The sequence below is a fragment of the Pelecanus crispus genome, chromosome 6 (assembly GCF_030463565.1).
Source record: "Pelecanus crispus isolate bPelCri1 chromosome 6, bPelCri1.pri, whole genome shotgun sequence".
Lineage (NCBI taxonomy): Eukaryota > Metazoa > Chordata > Aves > Pelecaniformes > Pelecanidae > Pelecanus > Pelecanus crispus.
Genome location: NC_134648.1, coordinates 16480387 through 16508336, shown reverse-complemented (window position 1 = coordinate 16508336; position 27950 = coordinate 16480387). Strand labels below are relative to the sequence as shown.

General features: G+C 38.6%; 1 protein-coding gene across 2 annotated transcripts; it reads right to left on the bottom strand.

Annotated features, from left to right (window-relative positions):
- Positions 1 to 3: 3 nt before the first annotated feature.
- NUCB2 (nucleobindin 2) lies at positions 4 to 26993 on the bottom strand. Of its 2 annotated transcripts, none has more exons than XM_075712113.1 (13): positions 26925 to 26993; positions 14638 to 14781; positions 13849 to 13956; positions 12376 to 12502; positions 9813 to 9916; positions 7935 to 8120; positions 7199 to 7289; positions 5555 to 5613; positions 3933 to 4025; positions 2797 to 2886; positions 2044 to 2214; positions 1619 to 1700; positions 4 to 149 (listed from the first exon to the last, which is right to left on the bottom strand). In XM_075712113.1, the coding sequence occupies exons 2-13, from the start codon at positions 14779 to 14781 to the stop codon at positions 37 to 39; spliced, it is 1368 nt and encodes a 455-aa protein (XP_075568228.1). In that variant the 5' UTR covers positions 26925 to 26993; the 3' UTR covers positions 4 to 36. The 2 variants fall into 2 exon arrangements, with proteins under 2 accessions (XP_075568228.1, XP_075568229.1); XM_075712114.1 differs by having other exon boundaries at positions 14650 to 14781.
- Between the last annotated feature and the right edge of the window lie 957 nt (positions 26994 to 27950).

Below are 27950 nucleotides of genomic sequence, written 5' to 3'. Positions count from 1 at the left end.
AATAATAAAGATGCTATAAAGGTGAGGCACAAGTGGTTAAGGGTGAACTTGATCGGATCCAGCAGCTGGTTCTTGGACACGTCCTGGTGGTAAAGGCTGATCACCTCCCACAGGATGTTTTGGTGCATCTCCAACTTTGTGCTCCCCAGCTGTAAAACAGAATAAAACCATTTGTAACTTCTCAACTAAATTGGACCTAAATGTGAAAAGTCTCTAAAGGGAAGCTTCTAGTGTAGGGCCAATCAAACAAAACCTTCTATTTTTCGGTTTGTAAGTGGAATGAAGAATTTTATTTGTGACTAACAATGAAATCAGATTGAGATTACCCAATAGACTGCATTATTGTAATATTCAGAGTTTCCTCTTAGGTTACTAGTTGTTTGTGTTTTTTCTGTGAAATGCTTTTACTTACACAACACATTGGTTCTTTGGAGATTGTTCTTTCTGAAATATATTATGTGTTTATGAAACCTTTAATCCCAATACGGGAAGCATGAAAAAACAAAATTAACAACTCGCTCCTGTATTTTACTCCTCACTGCATAGACAATACTTACAACATTCTCCCTTTGCCTACCTTTGAATAATACTAATTTTCATAGTTTGCCAAATATTTCAGAACTTGCAGCCCCATTTTTGTGATTCCCCCCACCCCCTTAAATTACCCTCAGTAGCTCCAGTAGCCTACAGGTTAGAAATATTGTCTACTTGGATCTCCTTAACTCAGTGAATGAGTAGTGACTAGTTCTGGCTGATATAATTAATTCTTATACACCTGATTACATGACTTTGCAGAAAGTTTTTACATAAAATGTGTTAAGAACAGTATCTGCTACAATATTGCCAGTATCAAAAGATGTATGATTAGTCTAACGTCCAGGGCATCTGCTATTACACATCATGTTTTTACTGAAGGTGAGGGGAAGTGAGGCTCTCAGAACTAAGGATCATAAAATGAAATTATCCACAGGAAGTTTTGAAGCGAATGAAAGACAAAATTAAATTGGTACTGAAACGTCATTATTTCTCTTCACAGAACTGAGTGGCTTATGGATAGAATTTCAGGGTACTCAATAAAGTGAGCTGTAATCACTGAATATAGCATTTAAGGTTTGAAATGCTACTGTTGGCCCTGCAGGAGCAGTTCAGAGCTTCCAATATTCAAAAGGCTGCCTGGATATAGTCTGAAGCCTGATGTTTGAGATGAATGTCAAGAAGTTCTTGGGCTCTACTGATAGTGTTAGCACATGAACATGGAAGCCAATAAAGCCTTATTAGTTTCAACCTTTCTGGAGGGGGAGGAAAAGCTAAGTTAGAATGTACGGGAAAGCAGAGCCCCTTTAAAACACAAAAGAAACATGGACAATGTGTTACGGATAAGAAGCGCTAATATATACCTGACCATTTTGTTGCCACCAATGAGCAAATGCAATGATTTATTATGACACTATTTTCTTCTGAGGGTGTTGAAGCAATTGGTCGTTCATACTGTCTAAAACTAACATGTCATGTCATGTCATGTCATGTGCCCAACTGCTGGTAAATTGGCCACAGAGGATGACCTTTACATTTGAGATCTTATTTTAAAGTTTGGGTATCTACAGAGAAAGACACATACGGGGTTGGAATTTCAGTTCTCCAGCTGGTCCTGCAGGAGGGTTTCCTTGCTGTAGTTTCTTTTGTTCCATCTGTTTTACAACCTAGTGAAAAATAAAATATCACAGTTGAAAAACTTCAATCTGTCACCTTTCTCTGATGTGACATAAATCAATATACTTAAAAGAAATTTTGCAGTCATTATGTAAAGTCTTTGTTAATGGGTATACTACTGAGTTGAGATGCTTGCATTGTTCGCTATAAACCTGAATACTAGATTATGTTTTGCTGTGGTACCATTAGTTTAGAATTCAGCTGGGACTCATATGAGAAATCAAGGTAAAGAATGCTCCAGAGCTGGGGATCGTCATGAGCCGTTACATATATAAGGATCCAGAAAACAGAGAAGGGGGGGGGGGGGGCAAATTTCTGTTCTCATAAGTGTACCTGCTGAAGCTCTTGTTTCTGAGCCTGAAGCTGGTCATGCTGCCTCTGTAGCTCTTCCTTCTGTTTCTGAAGATCTTCTGCCTTCTTTCTAAGTTCATCTTCCTGCTGAGAAATATGACTTTCAAATTCCTTCAGCTCGTCCTCAGTGAAGAGCTGCTGTTGATCCAGTGTCTGCAAAAAAATATATACAAATGTGAATACTTAGGCAGGAATGCATATGTATTTTTATTATCTTCCCACTGAAGTTATTATTAGATGAATTGTGCAGTTCACCAAACAACCCTCAGAATTTTCATCAAAACATCCAGATGTGACACTGTAAAGGGTTAGTACACTCATTGTAAGGAACAGCCAAAATAGCTGTTTCTCAGCTATGTTCTCAGCAAAATTCTACTACAGATTTAGAAGTAGGAGAAAAAAAATTCCTCTTGCTTCCAGCTGAGCCCTTATCTTCCCTTTAAAGTGATTCATAAACAAATGTCCGTTTTCTGTTTGAAAGGCATGTGGGAGAAGCTCTTCTAGAATCCACAGGGTGGCGCAAGACCTCTTCCATGTGTGTGTGTACCATAAAGATTACATCTGCACTACATTAGTCTGCTATGTTTTGTATGTTACATTTAGCTAAGGCGCTTAACCACACACATACCAAAAGAGGACAGGAAAAAAGCAAAGGTCAGAGACATGCCATTTGGTTTCCTGGTTAGAGTGATGGTAATAGTACAGTGTGTTGCACTTGGAACATATTCTCATTACCTCCCAGCTATCTGGCTCCAAAAATTCTTTTTTCTCTGTAGCTCGCAGGAACTCTTCCAAAGTCACTAGCCGGTCCTTGTTGATGTCAACCTATTTGGAGCAAAAAATTAAACTTAACCTAAAGGACGGGTTTTGGTGGAGCTAATGTTTAATTTCATTACGCAAGTATCTTCAAACATAACCATTTTATTTTTAAACTGTCCCATTTTCAAGGGAGTGCCTGCAACATCTTCTGAAAACTTCACTCACAAGCTCATATAGCTTAACAAAAATGGAAATAATAAGTAAATCTTCACATTTTACTTCAAAATCCATTGGCTTTATTGGAAACATTATTTGTGGTCACAGCCCCAACACTAATAGTGGCATGCATGATTTTTTTGAGAAAAATGTTTTGTAGCTTTCTGGTAATAATTTTGTAACTGTGAGTCAGAGTAATCTTCACTGTTGGATAGGGAGGTTTTAAAACATCAAAAAAGCCCCAACTGAATTGTGTCAGAATCCTTTAAGGGGAAGGGAGGAAATGCTTCCCTTTATGACTAATAGAAGACCAGGCTTGCTCCATTCCTGAACCTTAAGGGATATAGTTGAATACGGAAAAGATACAAGTGAAAAACACAGTGGTTCAAAACATCCTCTTCCCTTTCCTCTGTCTCCTGAGCTGAAAACCTATCAGAACTAGTAAAGGTATTCACTGTCATAGGTGATCCCTTGAGCTCTGAGCCCTCTTCTGAAGGGACAAAGGTGAACTGCATGAAAGAAGACATTGCTCTACTCCCTCTTCTCACACCTAAATCTTACCCATTTGCCAAGTGGAAAAGGACATTTAGAGTCTTCCCTGTTTGACAGAAAATTTACAGGGAATTTCTACTGAATCTCAGTATCTGTAAAAGATGGAGGCTACAGCACAATTCCTTGTCTGGAACTTCTTACATCAAAAATAGTCAGCAGGCATTTACATCAGAATACGGGGACAGGGCTTGAGAATTGTAACTTTATGTGAATCCCAGCACAAACAGCATTCAGTGTGACAGGTCATCCTTTTCTGCTGTACTTGGACAAGCCTTCATGTTAGGAGGACTGTATTTCTTGAGCATAGAAGGAAATCAGCAGCTCTACTGCACATCAGTCCCCACCTCATTCATCACATGTTCTCTCATTCTCAGCCTTTCTTCTTCCATTTCAACCATGTCATCCTCTTCATTTTTGGGATCGTAAACTTTTTCTAGCTGAAATTCGAAATTAGCAAATATTAGTTTGGAGAAAGGGCTGCTCATTCAAATGACAGAGCATATTTGGAACAGTAGTGTGAGATGTTGCTAAAAACATGACTTCACCATTTTTCCAATAGAGTGAGAGTACGTGTGTGTAATTCTCTTTTAGCATAGTATTTAAGCAACAACTGAGCCTTTCATTGCTATGAATGAAGTTTTCAGTTAATTCATGTGGTCTGTTGTAATTCAGTGCTGTGGACATTACAGTAAAATTGACCTTGGCATGCACAGTCTGATCCTACATTTCATTCAAAGCAGGCAGAGTTTCCACGTGGTTTCTGGAACAGGAGAGAGTAGCTTTTTTACCAGAGCATGCAGCTGACCTTGTAAGCATTCAGGATATCACAGGACAAATTGAGTGCTTAATTTAATGGTCCCCTTCTCTTCTTGCACAATGTCTTTCTAGTGAGTTTATGGTTATTTGCTTTTACTTAGGTTTCTTAGTCATTTAGCTTTGCTTGCTTAGCCATAGGTAATTTTAAGGCCCCAGACTATTTGTTTTTAAACTACAAAACTGCAAAATGGTGGGACATATCTATCAAAAGACAACTGCTATATATCTTCATTGTATTAGAGGGGATTATGGCAAAGTATTGTTAGAAATCTGTTTTTTCAAATTGAGTTTCTTCAAAAATTTACAGTAGTTTGAATTTATAAGCTTCTATATACACTGTATAGCACACTTCCTCCCTGACTCATGAAATCTAGAAAAAAATTGTAAGACTAGATATTGACAGCCATTGTACTGGATCTTTGAATAGGAAGTTTAGGGTTTTTTTTTTCTGTTATACCAGAACAGAACCTACTGGAAAAATGAAGACCAAGGCCCTTTGTTTACTCATTGATTCTGCAATTCCCATCACTGTAGAATTTCAGTACGTTGCTATCATTACCATTACTCTGGGAGGCAAAGAAGTACTAACATTTGTATTTTCACAGACAACAGACCAAGGCTTAAAGAAACTAAGAGCCTGTCTCTGCTTTATCAGATGTACATGTACTCCAAACTAGCTAGATATATAATATGTGAAATTTCTGTAGCTGCTTCCACAACATGCTGTCTTTGAGCCAATTTGTACAAGTGTGACCCTTTTTCTCCCAACAAGTCTTAGGACTTTAGATTAGCACTGAATGAGCACAGATACCCAGCTTCAAAATCTCTACCAGGCTGCATCTAGCCAGATCAGGAGTGCAGCTCTCTGCATTGCAATTTATACAGGTATAGCCATCCTGCAGATTAGTTATAAAATCTCAAACAAGCCTGTGGCAGAGAAACTAGATCTCTGCTGTCTGAGTCCTATGCTTCCACTACTTTATTTTCTCTGCTGATATGTTTTTATACTTTCGTAGAAACATTAAGGATGCATAAAACTTGGCATGAATACTCTAATTTGTAGTCCAAAGCCCCCAAATATACTTGGAAAAAATACAGACATCCCTGTGACCATTTACTGAAACAAGTTAAGTTTTTGAACTTTTTTTACCTCTTTAGTAAATAGGGCTTCTAATTCTTGCTCATCCAAGAAACCATCATTATTGACATCTACAAAAAGAAGTGTTGAAAATACAAGCTGAGTATGTACAGAAAGTAATACATGTAATAGTTCTTCATGAGTTAAGTATCAGCATACACACCTCATGTGGATTAAAAATCTCATTTAACAAGATGCTGGTTACATAGTTGTTTTGTTCTGTTTAGGTTTTTATCAGGCATTGGCTGAACTGTATTGCCATTTTTGGTTGGTTGGTTAGACAAGTCTGGAGCAATCTCCCTACCTCTTAGATTAGCAAACTGAAATAGGTCACAACAGGATTGCACAGAGTGCAATTGCCAAAAAATATTGCTGAGAACAAGCTGTCCCAATTTAACAACTAAACTGTAAATAGATTCAGGAGCAACAAAGATCTGTAGAAAAAATTTGTCAACCAACAGTATGACTCTCCAAAAAACCTAAAGAATTATGTGAAAATCTATACAAATACACAGTGCTTGAGAAGAGATCACTGTAAAATTACTTCTCATGACAAATGCAAAGAGGAGAATGCTTGATAACTAATGATCCATCTTTTATCCTACATTCTACTCTGAATATTGTCATACTATCTCTGAAATTGAGAGAGTCTCTACTTCAAATGAGTGTTATTATGCAATATTTTTGTTTAATTGCTTTGAAGTTTTTTTTATATACTAAGCTCTAGGGCAAAAGGTCGTTTCAGCTATTTCTGTTTTGGTAAGATTTGCACAAAAAAGCTACCAAAAATTTTCAGAAAATTATCTTTCAAGATCTCTTTCTAGAAAGAAGAAATAAGATATAATATATAATAATATACTATAATACGTATTTATATATTATATAAACCAAGATAAAAGTTCAGACTCAAGCTAGAACACTTTTCTTCAGTTGAATTATCATCTTTGGGATTAGTCAAAATCTGTGTACTATTCAAACCTTCACAACCCAGTGCCAGGCAGGATCTGCTTAAGGGTACTTTATTATGAAGCATTTAACAATGTCAGGATATAAGGTTACACATTTATATAGTCACATTTAAAGCAAAATGCCCACTGAGATGCATCTTCATCTCTGCTGCTATTTTATTGTTTCTAGCTGCACACTGCTCAGAAGTACAGAGGCAGGATTGGGGGTCATTTTGGGTTTTGTTTTAATAAGGGAACCTTGCAACTTCTGAATACACTTGGCACTTCTATGACCACTCCAAAGATAAGGGTAGTGTGGCACTTACCTGCAGAGATTATAAGAAAGCACGTTTTCCCACACACACCTCTGAGGATTTTTTTCCTAATATGTAGTGTGTAAGCAAAGTTATAGTTATGGACAGCCCTCTAATTACCCATACTTCCCTGAGCAATCACTACAGGTTATTTGCTGTATGATTTTATGAGTAGTTAAACAAAACTCTGTTTTCAACTCTTAAACCCCATTTAAAACTTTGCAGTAAACTTACAAACAACAACATAAATATTTTCTCCTCTATACTCTTCAGATTCATCCAAATTGCTTGAGGTGTAAGACTTCATCCTAGTTTGTCTTATGACAAACTTGCCCTCAGCAGAAGGTAACAGAAAGTCACTTCACTTGTTCATTAAATTAAACTAAACCTCTTACCATGTAATTTGAAAAATGTCTTGGGGTCAAATTCATTAGGATCTAGTCCATCTGCTTCCTCCCACACCTCTTTCAGTTGATCCTTGCTTCCCTATAGATTGGTTACAAAGAAAAACTATTCAAAAAATGATTAAGTGTATAATTTTTCTGCATTACCTTTGCATTACAGTTTCTCTGAAAGGCTTTATTTTCTGATTAGGCATGTTGCATATGGAATCAATGGGATTTTCTTTAATTCCCTTTTGGTCAGGTCTAATATTTTCATTAGACGGAAAGACCCAGGGAAAGAGGGAGTGTCAAGGATATGCATATGCTGTGGAAAGAAACACCTCTAATAATCAGTCATGGCCATACAGACTCATCTAGAAACAACAGCTGAAGGGAGTTAAATTATGTTGCCTTTTCTAGAGCAAAAGGTGCTGTGACGCAGTTCCTTGCAGGTCAGGCATACCATGAAGGCATCCCTACAGTTTTGAATACCATACTGGCTTCCTCATGAGTTTTAGCTTCTTTGTAAATAATAATTCTGCCAGCAAATAGCATACTTGTACGGAAAAAATGGGGGTAGATATAGTGAGTTTTGTAATGCTCAACACTCTTCCCACACTCTGCTCCCATGTCCACGAGAAAAGGCAAATGCTGAGAACAAACAAGATATACCCTTCTTTTCATTAGCTGCTTCTCCCTGGAAAGTAAAGCTTCCACCCAATCATGTAAGAACAGACTGTGGCCTTACAGGATGGTGAACTTTTGGGTGATCTCCATGTTTTTTCTTCATCTCCTCAAATTTGGATTCTTCTCGCTGCCTCTTTTCTTCATCCAGTGTTTTTAAATACTCCCTCCTCTCATGTTCTTTCATCATCTCATATTTCTTAAACTCTTCATGGCGGGTCTTATCATAGTTTTCCAGGTCACTTGTAGCCTAAAAATATAGATACATGTAGACATATGATTATGCCACACAATTATGTTAACACATATGACATTAAAAACACTGTATTGTTTAGATTTGTGGGCAAGGCTGGTCATATTGTCATTCTCCTTTTAAACACGAGGTAGACTAGTTTTTGGGGTTTCCTTTCACATGACAGTGATGCAAAAACATCTTTCCTCACTTCATTATTTTCACAGAAATTAATTTGCAAGGGTTCAACTGCTGGACAAGTTTTGCGACTACATACTACTGCAAGAAGGCATCAATGTGTCCTTTCTCATCAATTAGTAACAAATTAACTAAAGTTAAGCATGTCCCATACTAATTAATCACAGCTTCAAATAGTGCCATTAACTCCTGGTTTATTTCAGAATAAGAGCATTGGTAGCTTATCCTACAGTTTAATGAAAAAAGTACCTTCATTAATAATAGGACTTAGTTTGCAGTAGCTTAATACAGATTAAATAAAAAAACCCCAATTATATGGAGAGAAAGGGTGTGAGGGGAGAATTTCTGACAAGTGCTTGAATAGAGTTTAGAGATTTACCATTTTCAGACAGCCCAAGGTGTTAAAGGATGTTTTGGTAGTGCATTTCAAAGTAACATGTTCATACCCGATATAGTCTCTCCATTACTTACATTTTAATTTTCAGATTCACTGTACCTTTTCAAAAACAATTTCAAAGCACAGACCCCCTAAAATGCCCATTACACTCTGTCAATATCTCAGCTGAGAAATGAGAAGAAAAATAATATAAGAGAAAGAACTGCCCCGCTGAGGATATGCTTCTCCTAGCTAACCAGAATTTTCCCAGAAGTGATGCTCAGAAATGGCAAGAAATTTTATAATATCTATATAAAAAAATAATTTTACAGAAAATCGAGATAAAATTTTCCAAGGGTAAAAAAACCCCACAAAAATTACAGGAAGCTTAAAATATACCTTATCTTTCCATTTATTTTGAAAATACAAAAAACTGTCAAATTCTCATGTCAGACAGGCAGTGCTGTCTAAAGTATATCTGAGATTAAAGTCTTTTTTACTCTTGGGAAGTGTATTTTTCCCAGCCATTGAAAAAAGCTGTGACATGCTTAGCTTAACTGTATCCCCTTAATAAACATGCAACGAAAAAACCCCACACCTGTGATTGATACCAGATCTGCTAAATAGACATTGAATACCATGCCCAGCATATGCAATTTCTAATATTGGTATCTTAAATTCTACTCTGCTGTGGTTCTGCGGCTTGATGTATCTATAATAGATCCCAAAATTCAAATGGCTAGTTTAGGGATGATTTTTTATGTCACTCTGTGAGACACTTAAATAATTTACAATTAGAAATCAGAAAATACACTTGGGAAAAATGTACCCCTATCAAAACTGCATTTAACTTAAATGCTCCCAGAAAGGCGTATTTTATTCCCAAAGTTGTTTGTACTGGCATATGAACACAAATCCTGTTAAGATGCCACCCCAAAATTTATGGGCTCTTCAGCATAATGCACACTGACAACAGTTTTCAAGTGTGCAACGGAGACAACTGACTTTTCTCTGAAAATGAAAACTGGGTGTCATTTATAAAAAAAATAAATATACAAAAGGATTTGGCTTTACCAGAGAAAAAGCATAATAATTAATACCAAGAAAACCCATAGTAGTTTACATCTAGCACTCACTGCTTTGATCAACATATCTAAGTCTTTAGGTTCGAACGTGTCGGGATTCTGATGGTTCAGGTGCTCAAACTGTTTAAGGAGAGCCTGATGGTCTATGCCAGTGTCTGAAAGAACAAGGTACAAATGTAAAACATTAAAGTAAGTTTGAAATCAAGCAAGATCAGGAAGTTAAAAACTTTCACATAGGAGCTTGTGCTTGTAAGTACCTGAGGCTCCCTGAGGACCGAATAATTTTTTCTACTGTCAGAGGAAACTACAGCAACACTTCTAGAGTTGCTTTTCGTGAAGGGGATCGGCAAACTTGATAGCAATTTGCACTATATTCCTTCTGACATGTCAGTGTTGCATTGCACACAATAATTTAACATGCACAAATTAAGGCTTGTGTTTCAGCAAGGAAATGTACAATCAATTTCAGCTTCACAAATGAAGAAAAACATTTTATTCCCTTTCATATAAATGAGATAGTTGAAGTTATGTGCAGTATCAGAGCTAACAACTTGCATCTTTTTCCTGAACTGGGAGAAGTCTGACTCCTCTACTGCCCTGTACATTTTGCAAATTACTTATATCTGGCCAAAGAAGTATGTATAATATGGTGTAAAATTACATCAAATCAGATAAGCATATATTCAAATTTCATTCATCCAAAACGAGTGGTGCAAGACAGTGGAGAGTCAGGTCCTGTGTCTAAAAGCTGCAAACATTTCTCTCTTCCTTATGACATGAACTATACCAAACAATATCAATACACAATGCACTGACAAAACACATTTCTACAACAGGCTTTTCCAGCTGTTACCATGGTTTCTGACTGCTAATGCTAGATAATAATGTTGTCTTAAGCAGCATACACTCTGATATGTCATGTAGAACAATTTTGACAAGCTTTTACTAGTTGGCTTAAAAAGAATATTTTATTTGTTTAAAAAAAATTGGAAAACACATTTTGAACGTTATTCTTTGGTAAACTGTCTGTCTTACACTCAGTGCTGTGTTCGTATTATCACAAAATGGCAAACACTGGCTGGGGCAGACTTCAACCATCATTCCTCCCTGGTGAGATCATAATTTCTGTTGAAATATATGAGCCTTAGCCTGTTTTTGAAACATTTTTAGAAGTGTAATAATAGGCTTTTTAAAAAAGAACAATACTTGTTGTATGTGGTGTGAAGTACTTGCTGGTAGGGCTGACTATAAACTTTAGAAAATGTTTTCTGACTCCCTATGTTTTCACATCTTAGTAGTCATCTGAACATTCTGAACTGGAATAATCTGTTCTTGTTCTTTCCCAAATGTAAGATCTCACACTTATAAAGTAACAGATCTGTTCTGTTGGGGGGAATTATTTTTCTAAAACGCGCTCTGTTAGTTACTCTTGATTTATGGAAGTAGAAAGGGCTAGAAGTAATCAGTCCATTATACTATTAAAAAATTTCAAAATACACAAAATTACTATGTACACAATCAGGTATCATTAGCTGCTGTCAACTAGTTCACTGTGACTGTCACTGTGATGTCACTGGACCGCTTGCCTGCAATAGGATCATGACTGGGTTCTTGGCAGCTAAAGAGCCACCTGAGGAAGATGAACACAGGGTCTGGCAGGTACCTGACTGCACTGACTCCTGTGGAGGGGCTACCTATTTAATCTGCATAGGCAAATTAAGCCCTTTTTATTAGAGCTTCTTTGTGAAAAACAGCATTTCATAAACAAGATCATGCAGTCCATCATTAGGATCTTTGTTTATGAGCAACTAACTACCTTCAAAAAGAAACCACTAATAACAAATTTACAGAATTAGTTCTAAATGTAAACTTCAAAAATTCTTCGGTAATAAGAAATAAAAAGGGATAGCACCATTTCCCACACAAACATACAGCAATCAGAATATTAGAAGCTTTTCTACTTTATTCATTAAAAGAAACTGCCTGAGTTTGTACAATTTCGTTAGCAATTATGCTAACTTTATGCATAATTATGCTAATTATGCTACTGAGAATTTTTTACACTCCAAATGTTTTTCTTTATTCAGGAGCTTAAAACTCCCCCAAAAATAAGAAAAATAATCTTCTGAACTGATGTTTAATGTTAGTTACAGATCTGTACAATAACTCTAATTGGTGGACAGAGGGCTTAAAAAGAGAAAAGGGAAACTTTTGTGTTAACTGACTGTAAAAAAAAAAAAAATTATTTTCTATCCTGTGAAGACATGTTGTATTCTTAAACATAATCCTACTATGTTACTAGTTCTCAGTGGGTAATCTATAAATTGATGCACTACAGAAATAAAAAAGAGGTTGAAAAAGATTAGAAGTATCTAAAAAATCCACTGCCGGAATCAAGTTTAGTTATTTATAAAATACAGATGGCTTTTCTCTTCTCCCCAGTTTCCTATAAAGATGGGTCTTTACTGGCCCTAGGCCAGCTCAGAAAGGACACTCACTTGCAGCTTACAGCCATTATTGTTGACAACAAACAAAGCATAACTGATGGATTTTTGGGCACCTCTCCAACACAATCCCATCTGTTAACTCACCTAGTTAAATTCCGTATTCTTACCTTGAACAGAATCCATTTTAGCTTTAATTAACATTCTTAATCTTGCCACCTCTTGCCTTTTTAGTTCATCCAGCCGTGTTCTCACATGGTGGCTTACTAAATCAAGCTCTCTGCTTAGTTTTCCACTCTGTGGAAAAAACAGAAATTACGTATAAAAACTAGAAGAAAGTAGCCTTTAGGATTCCCATTAGACATGAGCTGCAAGACAGCAGACTAGTGGCAGTCTTTGGTGACACTGTAGCCCACATTATAAGAATCTCAACATTTTTTCAAAGAGCAGATTCAAAATTTTTTAAGCCTATGGTTACAGAAACAGAGAGGAATCCTAAAAGCTTTCTGAAAAGAGAATTTCTAAGTATCTTGCTCCTTCAAAGACCAAAAGCATGATCTTGAAGCAGCAATACCTAATAATGTTTAAGAAGTGACAAATTTCTTGATCAAATGTTCTCAAATTAGTTCAAAAGAACTGAGAGATGCACACAAAGTACTGTGCTCTTCATCCACTTGATGATGGCTGTAAGACTTGAGAGGAAGTACAGGTACAGCAACAGCCACCAATGTGTATTGCAAGAATATTTATCAGGATCTGGAAATGGATAGTAACCTTCAAGGGTTACACTAGATGTAGCACAGAAGCAAAAGGAGCCAAAAGCTGCCAACGGCAACATGAGGGATTAAAGGAAATGCAAAAGGCAGGATCTCCTCTTTAAGTCTATCACTTTAGACTGTTTCCTACCTGTCCCTTGCTGAATTTCTAGCTCATAAAGGGGAATGCAGAACAGCCACGACCTAGAGCCAGGAACTAAAGTAGAAAAGACAAGAATGTGGTGAGGTTTTGGAGAGAGTGCTGTGTGGATTGGCACAAAAGAAAGGACAGCAGCGGAGAAAGCCAGAGGTCTATTTTATTCCTACATACACTGACTTTATGTCTAGCACAACTCCTCCATTTCCCCAGACTTTAAAATCTGACTTCCTTGTAATTCTCTTCCATGCCATCGTACTCATTTGTGACACGGTATCTTAATCTCAGAAGGCAGACATACCTCTATGTTCAAAACAGTGTTCCAAATTACTCAGCGGGCAACAGCGAATGAGAGCTACACTGGCAGCTGTTTTGACATACATGCAGCTTTACCGACCTGTACAGAATCTGAAACTGGCTTTTTAGTAGATAGGCAGAAGGCAGAAACTATGCCTTCAGGTATACATTTTTGGGGTTTTTTTTATGCTATGGCATTTTCTTGAATGAACAGAACTTCTACTGTCCCTTGACTAAAGACAAAGATCTAGTAAGAGTTAAATACCTAAGTAAATAAAAATGAAATTTAAGCTCACAAAGATTGAGAGGAGTATGAAGAAAGTAAAGGAAGAAAGAATACAACATACATGTCTCATGATTATGGATTTATATGGATTTAATTAACTTTAGTTTAACTCTTTTTTTTTTTTTTTTTTTTTTTTTTTTGTACCTACCTTTATTTCCTCTATGTCAGCAGTCTGGAGTTTCTCCCTGAAATGCTTATCTGTTTCCAAGACATCTATTACTTGCCTGAGGTATTCATCATAATAAAGTCCTGTATCCTTCAAAAAAAAAACATGAAATTGAGAAAATAATATTACTACCAAATATTTTATTTTGTTTAAATACAATGATTAAACTGAAACTCAAATCTCAGCAACTCAGGCAGCATACTCTCTTACATATCTTCGGTTTTTCTGATTTGCATCATTGCTCTATTACAACTTATGATTCATTTGTTTCAGCAACTGACAAGGAAGAGGAGAAAAATGTTTAGAAATCCATGTGGTACACAAGTATCTCTCATGTTAATACAGGTTTTTTTGTTTGTTTTTCTTTTTTTTTTTAAAACAGTGCAAATCATTCATTACTGTTCTATTTGAAACACTGAACTGGAATCACTGAGTGGAATTTCCTAAGCCACCACTCAATTGCTTGAAAGAAATCTCTGTGGAACAGTAAGCAGTTCTTCCTGTTGTAAGCTGGGGAATTCCTTCCATGTGCCACCTCACCTTTAGCAGCTCATGGAAGGAAAAAAAAAAAACAAAACAAAACAAAACAAATTTAAATGGAACCTCACCATAGTAGGTGGTAGACTGTATGACAATACTGGCTAATGCGAGTTTCCTTCCTGCAAGTAACTCCAGCAAAGAACATCTAAATTTCAGGAAGGGAGTTTGCTATAGCCAGATTACTAACAATTAGGAAAAAACACTTAATTAGACAAATTTAATTACACTTACTGGATTTTCTACCTTTTCTCCTTCTACGTGGCCTTCTCCTTTGACTTTTGTCTTATCTATGTCTATAGGTACAGCTTCCAAGGCCATTAGGAGACATGTTGTCAGCAAAATACACTGTTGGGGCAGGACAGATAGCCACTTCATCTGAAATGAGACCAAGTCACAAAAATTAACATGAATGATGTTATCATACTGTACTGATTAGAATTTTTTGATGTTCCTACATAGATACCTGTAATAAACCACTTCCCACGTGTTCTACTGCTCTCAAGGAACACTAGAACTCAAAGACTTAAATACAGCTTTAATTTTTAAAGGTCATATTACACAAGCAGATTTCCTCAGATTATTGTACGGTTGTGTGGCAAATCTAAATCGTACTGTGAACGGTGAGAGGTTTTTAACATGTTGAGGCATCATCAATGGCTCCACAGAACAGGTGGGAACACGCAATGTTCATACACTTGTTTAGGATGGCCAAGTAATACTAACGTTCCTACTCTGATCATGTCTTTGCTGAAGTTATTGGCAAACTCCTAAAGATAATCATGGACACTGAATCAGATCTTAGTGTAGTAATGCCAGTAGTTTTTACATTTCAGCATTGGGGTAGTTTGGCTAATTTGGAGTCAAGACCCCTTCCAAAATTTATTTGCAGGAAAAAGATTTTACAATCCATGTTATATCCGTATTTCAAGTTGACAGAGATTCCTGAAAAAAGTGTTCACACTACCTGAAATTGTTGCTGAGGCTGGGGCTTTATTAAGCCAGTCTCCCCTAGACTTTCTTTGGTGTCTTATATGGGGTTAACTCACACATAGTTTCATGAGCACCAAGCTCTGTCTTCTCATCCTCTATCAAATTTGGTTGAAAATAGCTTAGTTCATTCAGAAACTAGTAAGATGGAATACTTAAAACAGTGTGAGTACACGAAATCCAGCTCAAAAAGTAATGATGGTAATCTAACATCTGACAGCAAAGTCAGGCTCTTGAGACAATTCAGCCTAGGACAGTCCACATTCTCTGGATATTCTATAAAAAGCTTGAGCAAACTCCAATGCTACATTAGTAATATAAATCACCTCCTGGGAAGTGAAAGTTGCTAGTCAAATACCATCTAAAATTAGGTTAGATATGTCACAGACATAATATTAAAGAAATGTGCAGTCAAACAAATCAAAAGTATACCTGCTACAAGGAGAATTTCTGTACAAGTGCTTTAACTAGTCATGCAAGTAATTCTATCAAAAGTACTTATGTCCACCAGCAGCAAATCTCTTTTTTTGGGAGCGTTGGGAAAGGCAAACTATAATTACAGTGTCAGTGCCAGTTTTCCTGACTACATGCTCTGGTACTCGACGGTGAAGCATTACTTTTGCTCAGATTAAGCTGCCCCTTTACTAAGGCAATAAATGTAGATAACAGTATGTACCTAATATTAAGCATTGTTGACACCCTTTAATCATATAAGTATTAGGTAAAAGAAAGCACTCTTATTAAGAAGAAGAATGGGAAATGTATACAAGGTATGCAGAGGTATTCTTTCTTTTGTTGGGGATGAGGGAATAGCTGGAGATAAAAATATATCCACCTATCCATCTTTTGTTTTATATGTCAAAGGCTCAAGAATGACAAGAATTCTGTTTTTACTTAATCACATCTTCAGCAAAAAGAACCTAAATGGATTCTGCTCAGTTATAGCAAATACCTGTTACTTTCATTTAAAAAATTACTAACATCTGATCATTACCAGATGGGATAGCAGGAGCTATTGTTGCTGCCATATTGAGTATTAGATTCAATGTCAGCACTACTGTCAGATCCACAAGAGCAAGTCTGATTAGCTTTGCCTAGGTCACTCATTTAAAACGAGCAAACACACAAACAACAAAAAAAACCCAACCCAGACTGATTTGCTGGAACCAGTAAGTTAATTTCTACACAACGTCTTGGTTTGAAATGACTTTATAGAGCTGATGAATGAAGGAGTTAGTTGTTCACTATCACTTTTAAAAATGCCAAAGTTCCAATACTTCAGATGTTTTTAATTACAGAATATTGTTGTATAAAAGCTGTGCCCAGGTTTGCAATTTCAACAGGATTTAATCACAGGAAATGATAATAAGTAACAAAAACTAGGTCTTCAAGTCTCCTAATCTTGATGTAGATGCCAAGACTGAGTATTTTTCGAGTACTAACTGGATGACTTCTATAAACCAAATCACCAAGTTAATAAGACTTGCCCAGAAGTTTCCCCTCCTGTCCTCATATTGGATCTTCAGACCAGGCTAGGTTACTAGGGCAGATCAACAATGCAGCTGGGAAGTCCTGAACTAGAGCTGTCAGTTGAGTTTGTATCTGTTAGTGGCATAGCTCATTTTATGTATCAGCAGCATGTTGTGGTGAATGGAGTTAAGTCCAGTTGGCAACCAGTCACGAGCGGTGTTCCCCAGGGGCCTGTTTTGGGGCCAGTCTGGTTTAACATCTTTATCAACGATCTGGATGAAGGGATTGAGTGTACCCTCAGTAAGTTTGCAGATGGCACCAAACTGGGTGGGAGTATCGATCTGCTGGAGGGGAGGATGGCCCTGCAGAGGGACCTGGACAGGCTGGACTGATGGGCCAAGGGCCAACTGTATGAGGTTCAACAAGGCCAAGCACCAGGTCCTGCACTTCGGTCACAACAACCCCATGCAACGCCACAGGCTTGGGGAAGTGTGGCTGGAAAGCTGCCTGGCCAAAAAGGACCTGGGGGTGTTGGCTGACAGCCGGCTGAACATGAGCCAGCAGTGTGCCCAAGTGGCCAAGAAGGCCAACAGCATCCTGGCTTGTATCAGGAATGGTGTGGCCAGCAGGAGCAGGGAAGTGATCGTCGCCCTGTACTCGGCACTGGTGAGGCTGCACCTTGAATACTGTGTTCAGTTGTGGATCCCCTCACTACAAGAAGGACATTGAGGTGCTGGAGCGTGTCCAGAGAAGGGCAACGAAGCTGGTGAAGGGTCTAGAGCACAGGCCTTATGAGGCGCGGCTGAAGGAACTGGGATTGTTTAGCCTACAGAAGAGGAGGCTGAGGGAAGACCTTATCGTTCTCTACAACTACCTGAAAGGAGGCTGTAGTGAGGTGGGTGTTGGTCTCTTCTCCTAAGCAGTTAGCAATAGGACGAGAGGAAGTGGGCTCAAGCTGTACCAGGGAAGATTTAGATTGGATATTAGGAAAAATTTCTTCACGGAAAGGGTAGTCAAGCATTGGAACAGGCTGCCCAGAGAGGTGGTGGAGTCACCATCCCTGGAAGCGTTCAAAAAACGGGTAGATGTGGCACTTTGGGACATGGTTTAGTGGGCATGGTGGTGTTGGGTTGATGATTGGACTGATGATCTTAGAGGTCCTTCACAACCTTAATGATTCCTAGTTTTTACTTTTATTATAAATAATCAGGCCACCAAGGCAGGAAACATGAAATTGTTACCCTACCCTTAACTGGTTTAGTGGTGGACTTGGTAATGTTAGGTTAACGGTTGGACTGGATGATCTTAAAGGTCTTTTCCAACCTAAATGATTCTATGATTCTGTGATTCTATGATAACCTTAATAAGTCTATATGTGATGCAGGCCATCAGTTCTTTTAGCTTGCAGACAACCATCACCCTACTGTCAATTTCTTCTGTCTTGCATGGACAAGATGATCTAAAATTTAGATTCCCAAAAGTACATTGCCATGTCTGGTGTAACAAGTCATTCTCTGAACACTGTTGCCTGTTATTTTATCCTTACCAAGGTATTTTGATATACCTGTCAACACAGGAACACAGCTAAATCATCACGTAGAGTTGAATACAACAAATGGAAAGTGAAAATAGCTTAAGCTATGCAGCAGGTTGGATAGAAACAGAAAATAGTGTTTCTGTAACAGACTACCTATAAAATGACCAGCCCTCATCATATCGGTAATTCAATATGCTTCCTCAGGAGCATAATGACACCTCTGCTCCATAAGGGCAAAGGGCCCTGGATCCTGTCTGCAGTGACAGGTGCTTAGGGAAGGACGTGAGAACAGAGCGATGCTCACTGTCACTTCTACGCTGCCTCAACTGGAGACTGTTGGCCTTTCTTACATTCAGGTAAGAATTTTCTTTACTTCAATGGATTTTTATTTCAGTACTTTTTAAAATTGATTTTTGAACCATAAAAAGTTTGTATCGCCTATAACACCCTATGGCAAGTAGTTCCACAGATAACACTTGTTGTGCGAATCATCTCTGCTCTGAACCTGTCATTTATTTACCTCATTCAATGACCCCTAAGTCCTTGTATTGGAGGAGATGTAAACAATTTATTCTTAATTACCATTTCCATATTATAGCTCTCCAACAGCAATCATACACCTGTCCTCGCTCTTCTAGCCTAAACAGTGCTAGCTTACCTACTGATTGCTTTTACAGAAGCTTTTCCAGGCCTTTTCTCATGTTTGTTAGTATTCCCTGAATCTTTTCCACTCCTTTAATATCCCATTTGAAATAGAAGAACCTTGGGAGGCCTAGGCTATGCTACAGATTTTATCAGAGCACTGTTTCTTAACAAGAACGGTTTACAAATTCTATAGGTAGGGCTGAGAATATTTGCAAGGTGCTAGTTCACTTCCAAAGCAGATTGAGATACAGTTGTGTGGAAGCCATTGCGCTTTCCTTTTCCGATGAAAGAAAGAACAAAGAAAGTAAAAGTAAGGTAAACACTTAACTCAGTATCTGGCAACTAAGTGTATTTAAAAAATGAATAGGAGAGAACTGAACCTCAAAATCTACTTTGAAAGATTCTGGATGAACAGCCTGGGCAATAACTCCTCTCAACACAGAGCATCACGGTCAAAAAAATGTACAGATAAACCAAAAATCCATGTTGCTGAAATTCTAGCAGAGTATGAATGGGGTAGTCTAGTAAACTGGTAAGTGAAAGGCTGTAAGCATGCAATGGATAAGAAATAAAACTATTAAAAACCAGAAGACTTACAAAGTATATGAGTATAATAACTAGACTCTCAGTACTTTTAGAAATGTTATTTTCTTAAAAGGTTATGTATATTTGAGTACTCATTTAAAGAAACTGTAGCTTCTGACAATGCTAAAAATTTGGCCCTCTGATAGATGAATAAATATTTTCCCGACCAAAATATTTTCATATATACAAAATAATAGAAATAAAAGTAATTTATTATCATAAGCTAGTCCAGTTCAGTAAGGTGTGTTTTGAAAATCATATGTGGCTATTATTTGAGCATGCTCATTTCGTATAAGACCAACAGGTCACGTAGTGAGCTGAACCATGGCACAGAAGCCAGAAACTCAAGTGCTAGCCATAGTTACGACACTGATTCATTCTTTGCCTACGGCAAGTACTAAAGCCAACATTTTCAACGATGACACCTGGTCTTTGATCCATTTTAAAGACATAAATAACCTTTTTAAAGCTGCTGACCTACAACTTCTAGTAACATGAGTTAATTGTGGAGATGGGGATTTTCAGTTTAGGCCAGAAGGGGGCACACTGTTACATTTTTAGGACTTTTTCCCTTGCTACTCAGGAAAACTGATTAATAAAATGTCCATGCTGAACTGAAACAACTGAGGTATAAACAAACATGTTGGTCTGCCAAACCTCATACGAGGGAGCACTAATCTCCAACAGATTTGGGATGGGCAGATGGAGCCATATCATCTTAAACTACCTCTGCCGTAGTCAGCAAAGCTTATCTATCAAAAGCCCTAATCAATCTAAGTGCCACTGGGCCTGCTGACTTTCTGTGGGATTTGTGCTCATGGGCAATTTGGGTTCCCTTGGAAATACCAACCTTTGTAATTACATGCTGTCATACATAATGGGAAGGACTGGGTGATATCACAAAATGTTCTTCACATCTATTTGATGCAATAAGCTGCTCTGAAAAGAAGGCTATCTACTGCCCATAAGGCAGTTTTGTTTCAGGTTGTGCATAGGGTGTTTCTATTGTAGCCCTTTTGATAAAATAGGCCAAAAAATCCACAACTACAAGGAAGAATTAAAAGCAGAGAGAAGACCAAAATGAATAAGCAAAAAATACGTGTATCATTGCCATTGACTTTGTAGACTACTATGCTTAACACAGGACTTCCAACAGTATTTTGACGAACCCAACTGTTCACACAATCTGTGCTATAAGTAGTAAATTGGAAATACATTTATTAGAATAAAATATAATTACCTAGTGAAGACAGAGTTACTGTATTTAGGTATCTATTAGTCCAAGACCATACTCATTGAAATTCCCTCGATAAAAGCAGGTGACAAAGACACAAATCAACCTTTAGAGTGTGGCAGTCACAGCTGAGTCACTGAGCACATTCTACTCTGACACGTATTAGAAGACAGAAACCAGGCCCATTGCAACTTCTAACATTAATCAGCTGCAATAAACTCAGCATTATTCTCACATTCAGCAACTAGAGGGTGGAGTGACAACAGGCAGGATGAGAGGAAAACTGGTGTTCCAGTTTTTCTTCCACTAAACACTTTACTATTAGGAGTTCATCCCACTCTTAGCCTGCTACCAACTACCTTCAACAGTTCCTGTCTTTTGGGAAACTTGTTCCTGGATGCCCATTCCTTCCCAGGCACTTTAGGGTGAATCTACGTGTCTGACCCCGGGATGATTCTGTGTGGTTTCTTCTATAAGGACCAGGAGCCATCAAGTCAACAGAGAGTCACAGTGCTGCAGAAGAGGAGCAATGTCAATTTGATCATTGTCACCATACATCCTCGTGCCCTGCCATAGGTGTATTGCTTGAGCCTATTATTATTACTTATTCTTCCTACTGCTATATAGTTTAACAGAAATATAAATTGTCATGAATCTGCCCAGCTGACTGGTTACTTTCTTAAAGACAGATGGATAGAGCTAATGTTACAACTGTCATCCAGAAATTAAGTGATTTTAGTCAAAGACATGTAGCCCAACTAAATGAAAAGGCGTAGCACAACTCTAATCTGCTTGTATCAGAAATCAATCTCATCTTTCCTAGAGGGATAAACAAACATTTCTACTTGTAATACATGAAGAGAACTAATCATAAAAGTAGTGCTCTAGAACTCATAAATACTCTAGTTTATAAACAAAGCCAATATCATAAGCTTTCAGGGAAAACAAAAAATAAACCCCTCCCTGAGTATAAAGTATTTAAAAAAAAACACAGCGAGAGCTAAAAGAATGAGATAGTCAGCAGAAAACAGAGCGACCAATGTACTTGCATGACCAGAAAAATACAATTGGAAAAGAAAAGAAGCAGGCTGTCTGCCAGCAACCTTGATCTTGATCCCACTAAAGTTAATTACAAATTCCTATCAACTTCAGTGGAACAGGATTGGACATTCGAATTATAAAGAGCTATGGGCTTTGAAAGATAAGTACAAAATGCAGCCTCTGAAGTTTGTTCTAGCAACATTAACACAAGCAGCTAAACATGGCGTTAGCACACCTATTTTACACAACTGCCAGGTGTTTATAACATAAACCTGAAAATTTACTTTTCATTAATTTAACACCTATTGCCCAGAAAACAGCATAATTCTGGTACTGATGTCTCCATCACCTTCCTAGCAAAACACAAATATTTTTAAAGAAGTAACACCCAACATCACGTTTTCTAAAACTGAGATAGGCAAAAACATAGAGTGATATCAGTGTGTAGTGTCTGCACATGTAGAAGCTCAGCGGATGATTATGAAGCAAGACAGCACAACACTGTAAATGTCATATTGCATGTTTGCACTTGCCAAACCTATATGTACCATGATGGGCAATGTAAACATAAATCCAGACTTATAGAATACACAGATAATCCTACCTATTCATAAAATTTCACATACGCCTGCTGTATCTGATATGGAAGTAATTAAACCTGTGTGAGATACAGTGCAGGCATGCAGGATGATAGCAATATTCTCTATAGTTATGACTGTACTGTGACTTCCTATTTTAATGCTGTACATTGGAGAAGTGAACAATCTTCATATGCGGTGCTGAATGAAAAAAAAAATCAGGCAAGAGATAAAATAGATCTACTAATCTTCATCTTTCTAACAATATTCTAACCTCAGTACTAGAATGAGTATATTACAAATATATCTGAACTATGTAAAGTACTCCTTCAGCAGTTTCAGCTAGCCATCTAGCCATCTTGAATCTGTTTTCAGCTCTCTGAAACAGTGATATACCTGTCCATATATCACAGTCTAAATAGAGATTGTTTAATTCCACGGGTTTTTCCATTTCTTTAAAAATTATTTGCAAAGATATAAATTGATTAGCTCATAAAATCTTAAAAAAATACGTTAAATGTTTGAAAATAGGCAGAAACAGATTATTCTTCTGCCATATTTTCTGTTTAGAAACACCTGAAGTATCAGTGTTAGTTCCTCCCTGTTCTTTCACACTGTCCTAATCTTTTGTTAGTGCATCCCACTCAGTTCTCTGCACCAGCAGATACTCCTTACCTTTTTGAGAACCATTTTAATACTGTACAGAAATACAGTTTATATAAAACAGTATTATTTAAGTACATAAGGGCAGCAGAATCCTTTCTTCTCATCCTGTTTACTTTGCTTAAATTCTTTTGACTTGTATTTGTTACATTTTTCTCACCACACTGTATCTTTATTCTCTTTACAGTTAAAAGTTGGCTGACAAAACAGCTTTTTTCAGCTTCTCAGAAAAGACAGCATGCCTCAAGTGTGTGTAGTACAACATTTGCTGACAGAACCTTTTTTTAAAAAAATACAGTTCAGCTGTTTTATTAAATGAGTCACCCAAATGCTGGGGGATACTATATAGTAACACAAACTATGAATGATCAAGTGGGAAAGAAGCAAGCGCTATTTACAACACAACTGTATGTCCAGAAATAAAGATGACATCGAAGCAAACATATGGCCTGCTGCTACACATGCTTAGCTCTACATGAGTAGTTTGAAAAGACAACTATTTTTCCTTCTTGTTGCAATGTTAATGGTTCATTATTTAAAAACCTGTGTGCACACACACAAATACACACACATATTTATATACTACCTGCCTCCAAGGAACTTCCCTATCATTGTTTCAGAAAAATAAGTATCAGTGTCTACAAAGCTATCTTACTAACTGAAAAATGCTGAAATATTAGTCTTGTTTTTAAAAGGAACTTGCATGATTTTATCAATTCTTTTCAATAAAGTTGGCTCAAAAAAAAGATTTATAAAACCAATACTCAAGCAAAAACTTGTACTGAATTCAATCATACTTGATAAAACTCTTACCAACTTCAAAGGCAATTTTTAAAAAAAAAATTCAACAGTACAAATATAGCTTCCTGTACTATAAGTTCAGTTCCTATACAGAACAAAACACAACAGCAAACTTGGAATCTCACAGGTTCAGTGTGTATAAATCCAAACAGCACTTTGCCAGTGCTGGAGTAAAAACCAGCCTCATTGCAAATATGCTACTACAGGCAACCAAAGTGTTTGCTCAAACCCTAATCTCAAATCAAAAAGTGTTTCAATTATTCTACTAATATGCATTTCGCTCTAGTCAATAACAAATGATGATGCCAAAGTAAACCTTGAATGCCCCAGGACTTCAAGGTACTTTTTCTCCTCTTTGGAAAGAAAATACAAAATAGCTAACAAGAATAAATTTAGATCTAATGATATGGAGCCAGATTTAAAAATATTTAGGCACTTAATGATAGCTCCCTAATAAGATTTATTTCCATAATTTGTTAATTCCCATTGATTTCTGGTTACTTAGCAATCCAAACATGCATAAATGTCCTACTCTTGTTTTATAAAGAATATAAAGCATGAGAAATGCAATCATGAAAAGGGTCTATATTATTTCCTGAATTACCTAACAAAGAATAATATTTACAACTGAATATGATTCTAATAAAATGCAGTTTCTTTCATTCTTCCAACTGTCAAATGATGCATAATACATGAGAGCATAAATTGTTGAAATTAACATGAATTTTGCCTCTGATTTCATTCAATTTGGCTCAAGTACCTGGCCATGTTTTTAGCTACATACAAGCATATCCCTATCCAGAAGGCTTGTGTCTACTATGCATCTAACGGGAACTTCAGAGAGATCTCTTCTGCTTACGGAGCAATCAAATAGAGAAGAGCACAACAGCTCACTAGATAAACACCTTTGTGGCACAGGAGTTCAAATCTAGGCAACACTGATATGGGCTTTTAACTTAACAGTAAAGGATTTTATCTTCCTTTTGTAAAGCGCATTTGTTTAGTCAGTGTATCACTAGAAGCATGGGTCAATATTTCCAGACCTCTGACATTTGAGTCAATATAATAATATTTTAAATTTTTTTTATCTCAGAGAACTACTGCTCTCCCCTTTCATGATTACAATTTAAGTTATATACATATCACTTGAGGGCAGCTTTTGACACAAAAACTTTAACTTGATTTATATGAACAAAATTTTATGTTCAGCAGTAGTACCATTACTAGATAGCCATGGTATGGAAATTTCTTAGTCTTATTCAGAAATAATCCTTTTTATTGTTCTTGCTTAGTTTTTATTTGCTTGATGGGGTTTTCTGAATATACAATGATCTGTCACGCTGTGTTACAGCATCAAGTCACAAGCAAATTTACATCAGATGCCTACATTAGATGCCTTTGCATCCAATAGCTAATGCAAGTTTTAAGCAGACCCAATGAGCAATATTAATTTGTTTCCCCCTTTTTTTGTCTATGTTAATTATCTTGGTTAGAAGTGAGTGAGGTTCACATTGTTCTACTACAACACTTTTTTTTAAAGATAGACTTATATTGCTTTTTTTATGTAATTATCCGTTTTATTGTAAAATAAAGTACTGCCACTGTCCAAAAGATTACAGTAGCAAGTAAAAGGGAAAATAGAGAATCACAGTTAGGAGTTACTGTACGTAATGAGGTTAATAATTTGCGGCCCATGGTGGATGTTGCACTGTGACTGTACAAGATCATTGTGTAGCAACTGACTGTAAGAGATATAAGAGAATCTTAGGTGCTCGCAGAAGTGTGGGCTTCTCCCATAAACCTTTTGTGAGTCTTAAGCAACGGTCAATAAAGGTTACAACACAACCTGGTTTCAAACAGGTTTTGAGTGGCTTTTCATCTCCTATCCAGTCTTTAGAGTAGGAATCTTTCCCACGCTGCTCTGTTTAGTTGAGAGGGACAGTCACTTCAGAATTTGGGGTAGAACTGCACCAATACTGAGTCAACTACAGGTCTTTTCTTTAGAGATGACAAGACCCAGAGCAAACCTCCACGCTGAACTTGATACTGTGGTGTACTGGTACTTCATTGTTGTTACTGTGATGGTCTAATTTTGAAAATGCTGGACATTATTTCTCCACAACAAATACTTACAACTCAAACAACAGAGCCTTTTTCTCCTACAGGCTTACTAAAAAGTGTTGCCAAACGTGAACAGTTTTGAAAAACATAGCCATGTTCTTTTCAGAAAAAAACCCTACCTCTCTCTACAACCATGTTTTAACCTTTTCCTCTTTTGGGATATTTTCTGAGTAGAGCAGCTAGCCTGACGCTAGAATATTTTACCTAGCTTCTCCAGTGGTACTACAGTAAGCATAATGCTGAGAAGCTATACCCTTTCTAGTGAAACCAGTCTAGCGTCCCGGACGAAGTCATTCCTGCGGTTGTGCAATGCCCAGCCAGTCAAGATTTCGCCGCTGCTGCTGCCAGGTATGCATTCATTTCTCCTGGTGCTTTAAAGCTAACCGCTTACGCGTCGATCAGCGGGGCTGCTGAAGTGTTAACTTCCTGAAAAGCCATTCACTCAGGCGGACGGCACCCGCGCGGAAAGGCCGGAGGGAGGGAGGGAGGGAGGGAAGCCTGGGGAGCCTCCTTCCAGGCGGGCGGCTGGGCGCTCTCGGCCAAACTCCACTTGCTCCCCTCTCCCGCCCACCGCCACCCCCGCCACGGGAGAAAGCCCCTCGCCCCGGCGGGCCGCTCTCCCCGCCCGCCTCCCCCCGCACTACCGTTATTTCGCGTTTTCAAATCTGACAGGAGGGAGGGCGGTTAAACCCCGCGAGGGAGCGCGCGCCTCCCCCCCCCCCCCCCCCCAACCGCCCCGCGGCGGCCGACGGCTCTCCCTGACAGGAGGTGCCCCGCCGCGAGGCCTCCGCGCCCCGCTCCGCCACCGACGGGGGGCACCGCCGCCCCGGTGGCGGCCTGCGCCGGGCGACGCTACCTTTCGGTCCGCCTGCGGCGGGCGATGAGCCGCTGCTTCTTAAGGGCGAGGTGTCTCCTGCGCGCGGGGATGAAGGGGGCGTCCCCCGGGCGTCCTCCTCACGATCTGCGGTGCGGCGCGGCGCGGTGCGGTGCGGCGCGACAGCCCCACGGCGCTCCGGTGGCCCCGGCTCCCGTTGCCATGGGGACAGGTCCCGCCCTTCGAGGCGCGGGGATTGGCCGGCCCTGACCCCCGCCCGGGTGTCGCGGAGGACTCTGATTGGACAGCGCCGGACGCCGAGACGAGATTGCGCGCGAGGCCGGGCCGCCAGCCCGGCCGGCCGCGCCGAGGAGGTACGTGGCGGTCGCCGCGGGGGCGGGCCCCGGCCGCGCGCCGCTGGCGTCACGGGGGAGGCGGGGACGTAGCGGGGCGGCGCGGGCTGGGCTGCCTGAGGGCCCGGGGCGCGGGAGCGCGAAACCGGCGGCCTGTGCCGTGACTGCTCCTCCTCTGTGCTGATTCTTCCTCGCTCACTTGAGCCTTAGCGCGCTCAGACTTGGCTTTCCCTTCCGCGTAGAGGAGAGAAAGAGGGGGAAAAAATCTGGACCTCTGTGCAGATGAAACAAGTTAGGAAACTACTTCAACCTGCACGCGTGTTTATTCGTGGTGTAAGCCTGGGGTTTGGTTTGTGGATTTCCGTTCCCACCCTGTTTCAAAGTGTTGTACGTGGATTTTGCACTAATACCTTCCGTCCATTTTAGGCATTTATGCAGCACTAAAAGTGCTCAGAAGTTACTCAGAAAAGTAATTTTTAGTGTGTAGGTAAATACTAGCTGTAATAGCAAATACGCTACAGTTCCTAAAAATAACTGCTTCTGGAATAAACATAGATTCTAGTAACCTGTTAACGTGTTTCAGTACTGTGAGCCTGTACTCAAAGATGCATTGACACATACGTATTCTTGAAAAACTTCTTTCGCTGTGCATCGTATCTCTGTTATTCGGATTTTCAAGACAAGGATCTACAAGTTAATCAAGATTTTTTTAAAG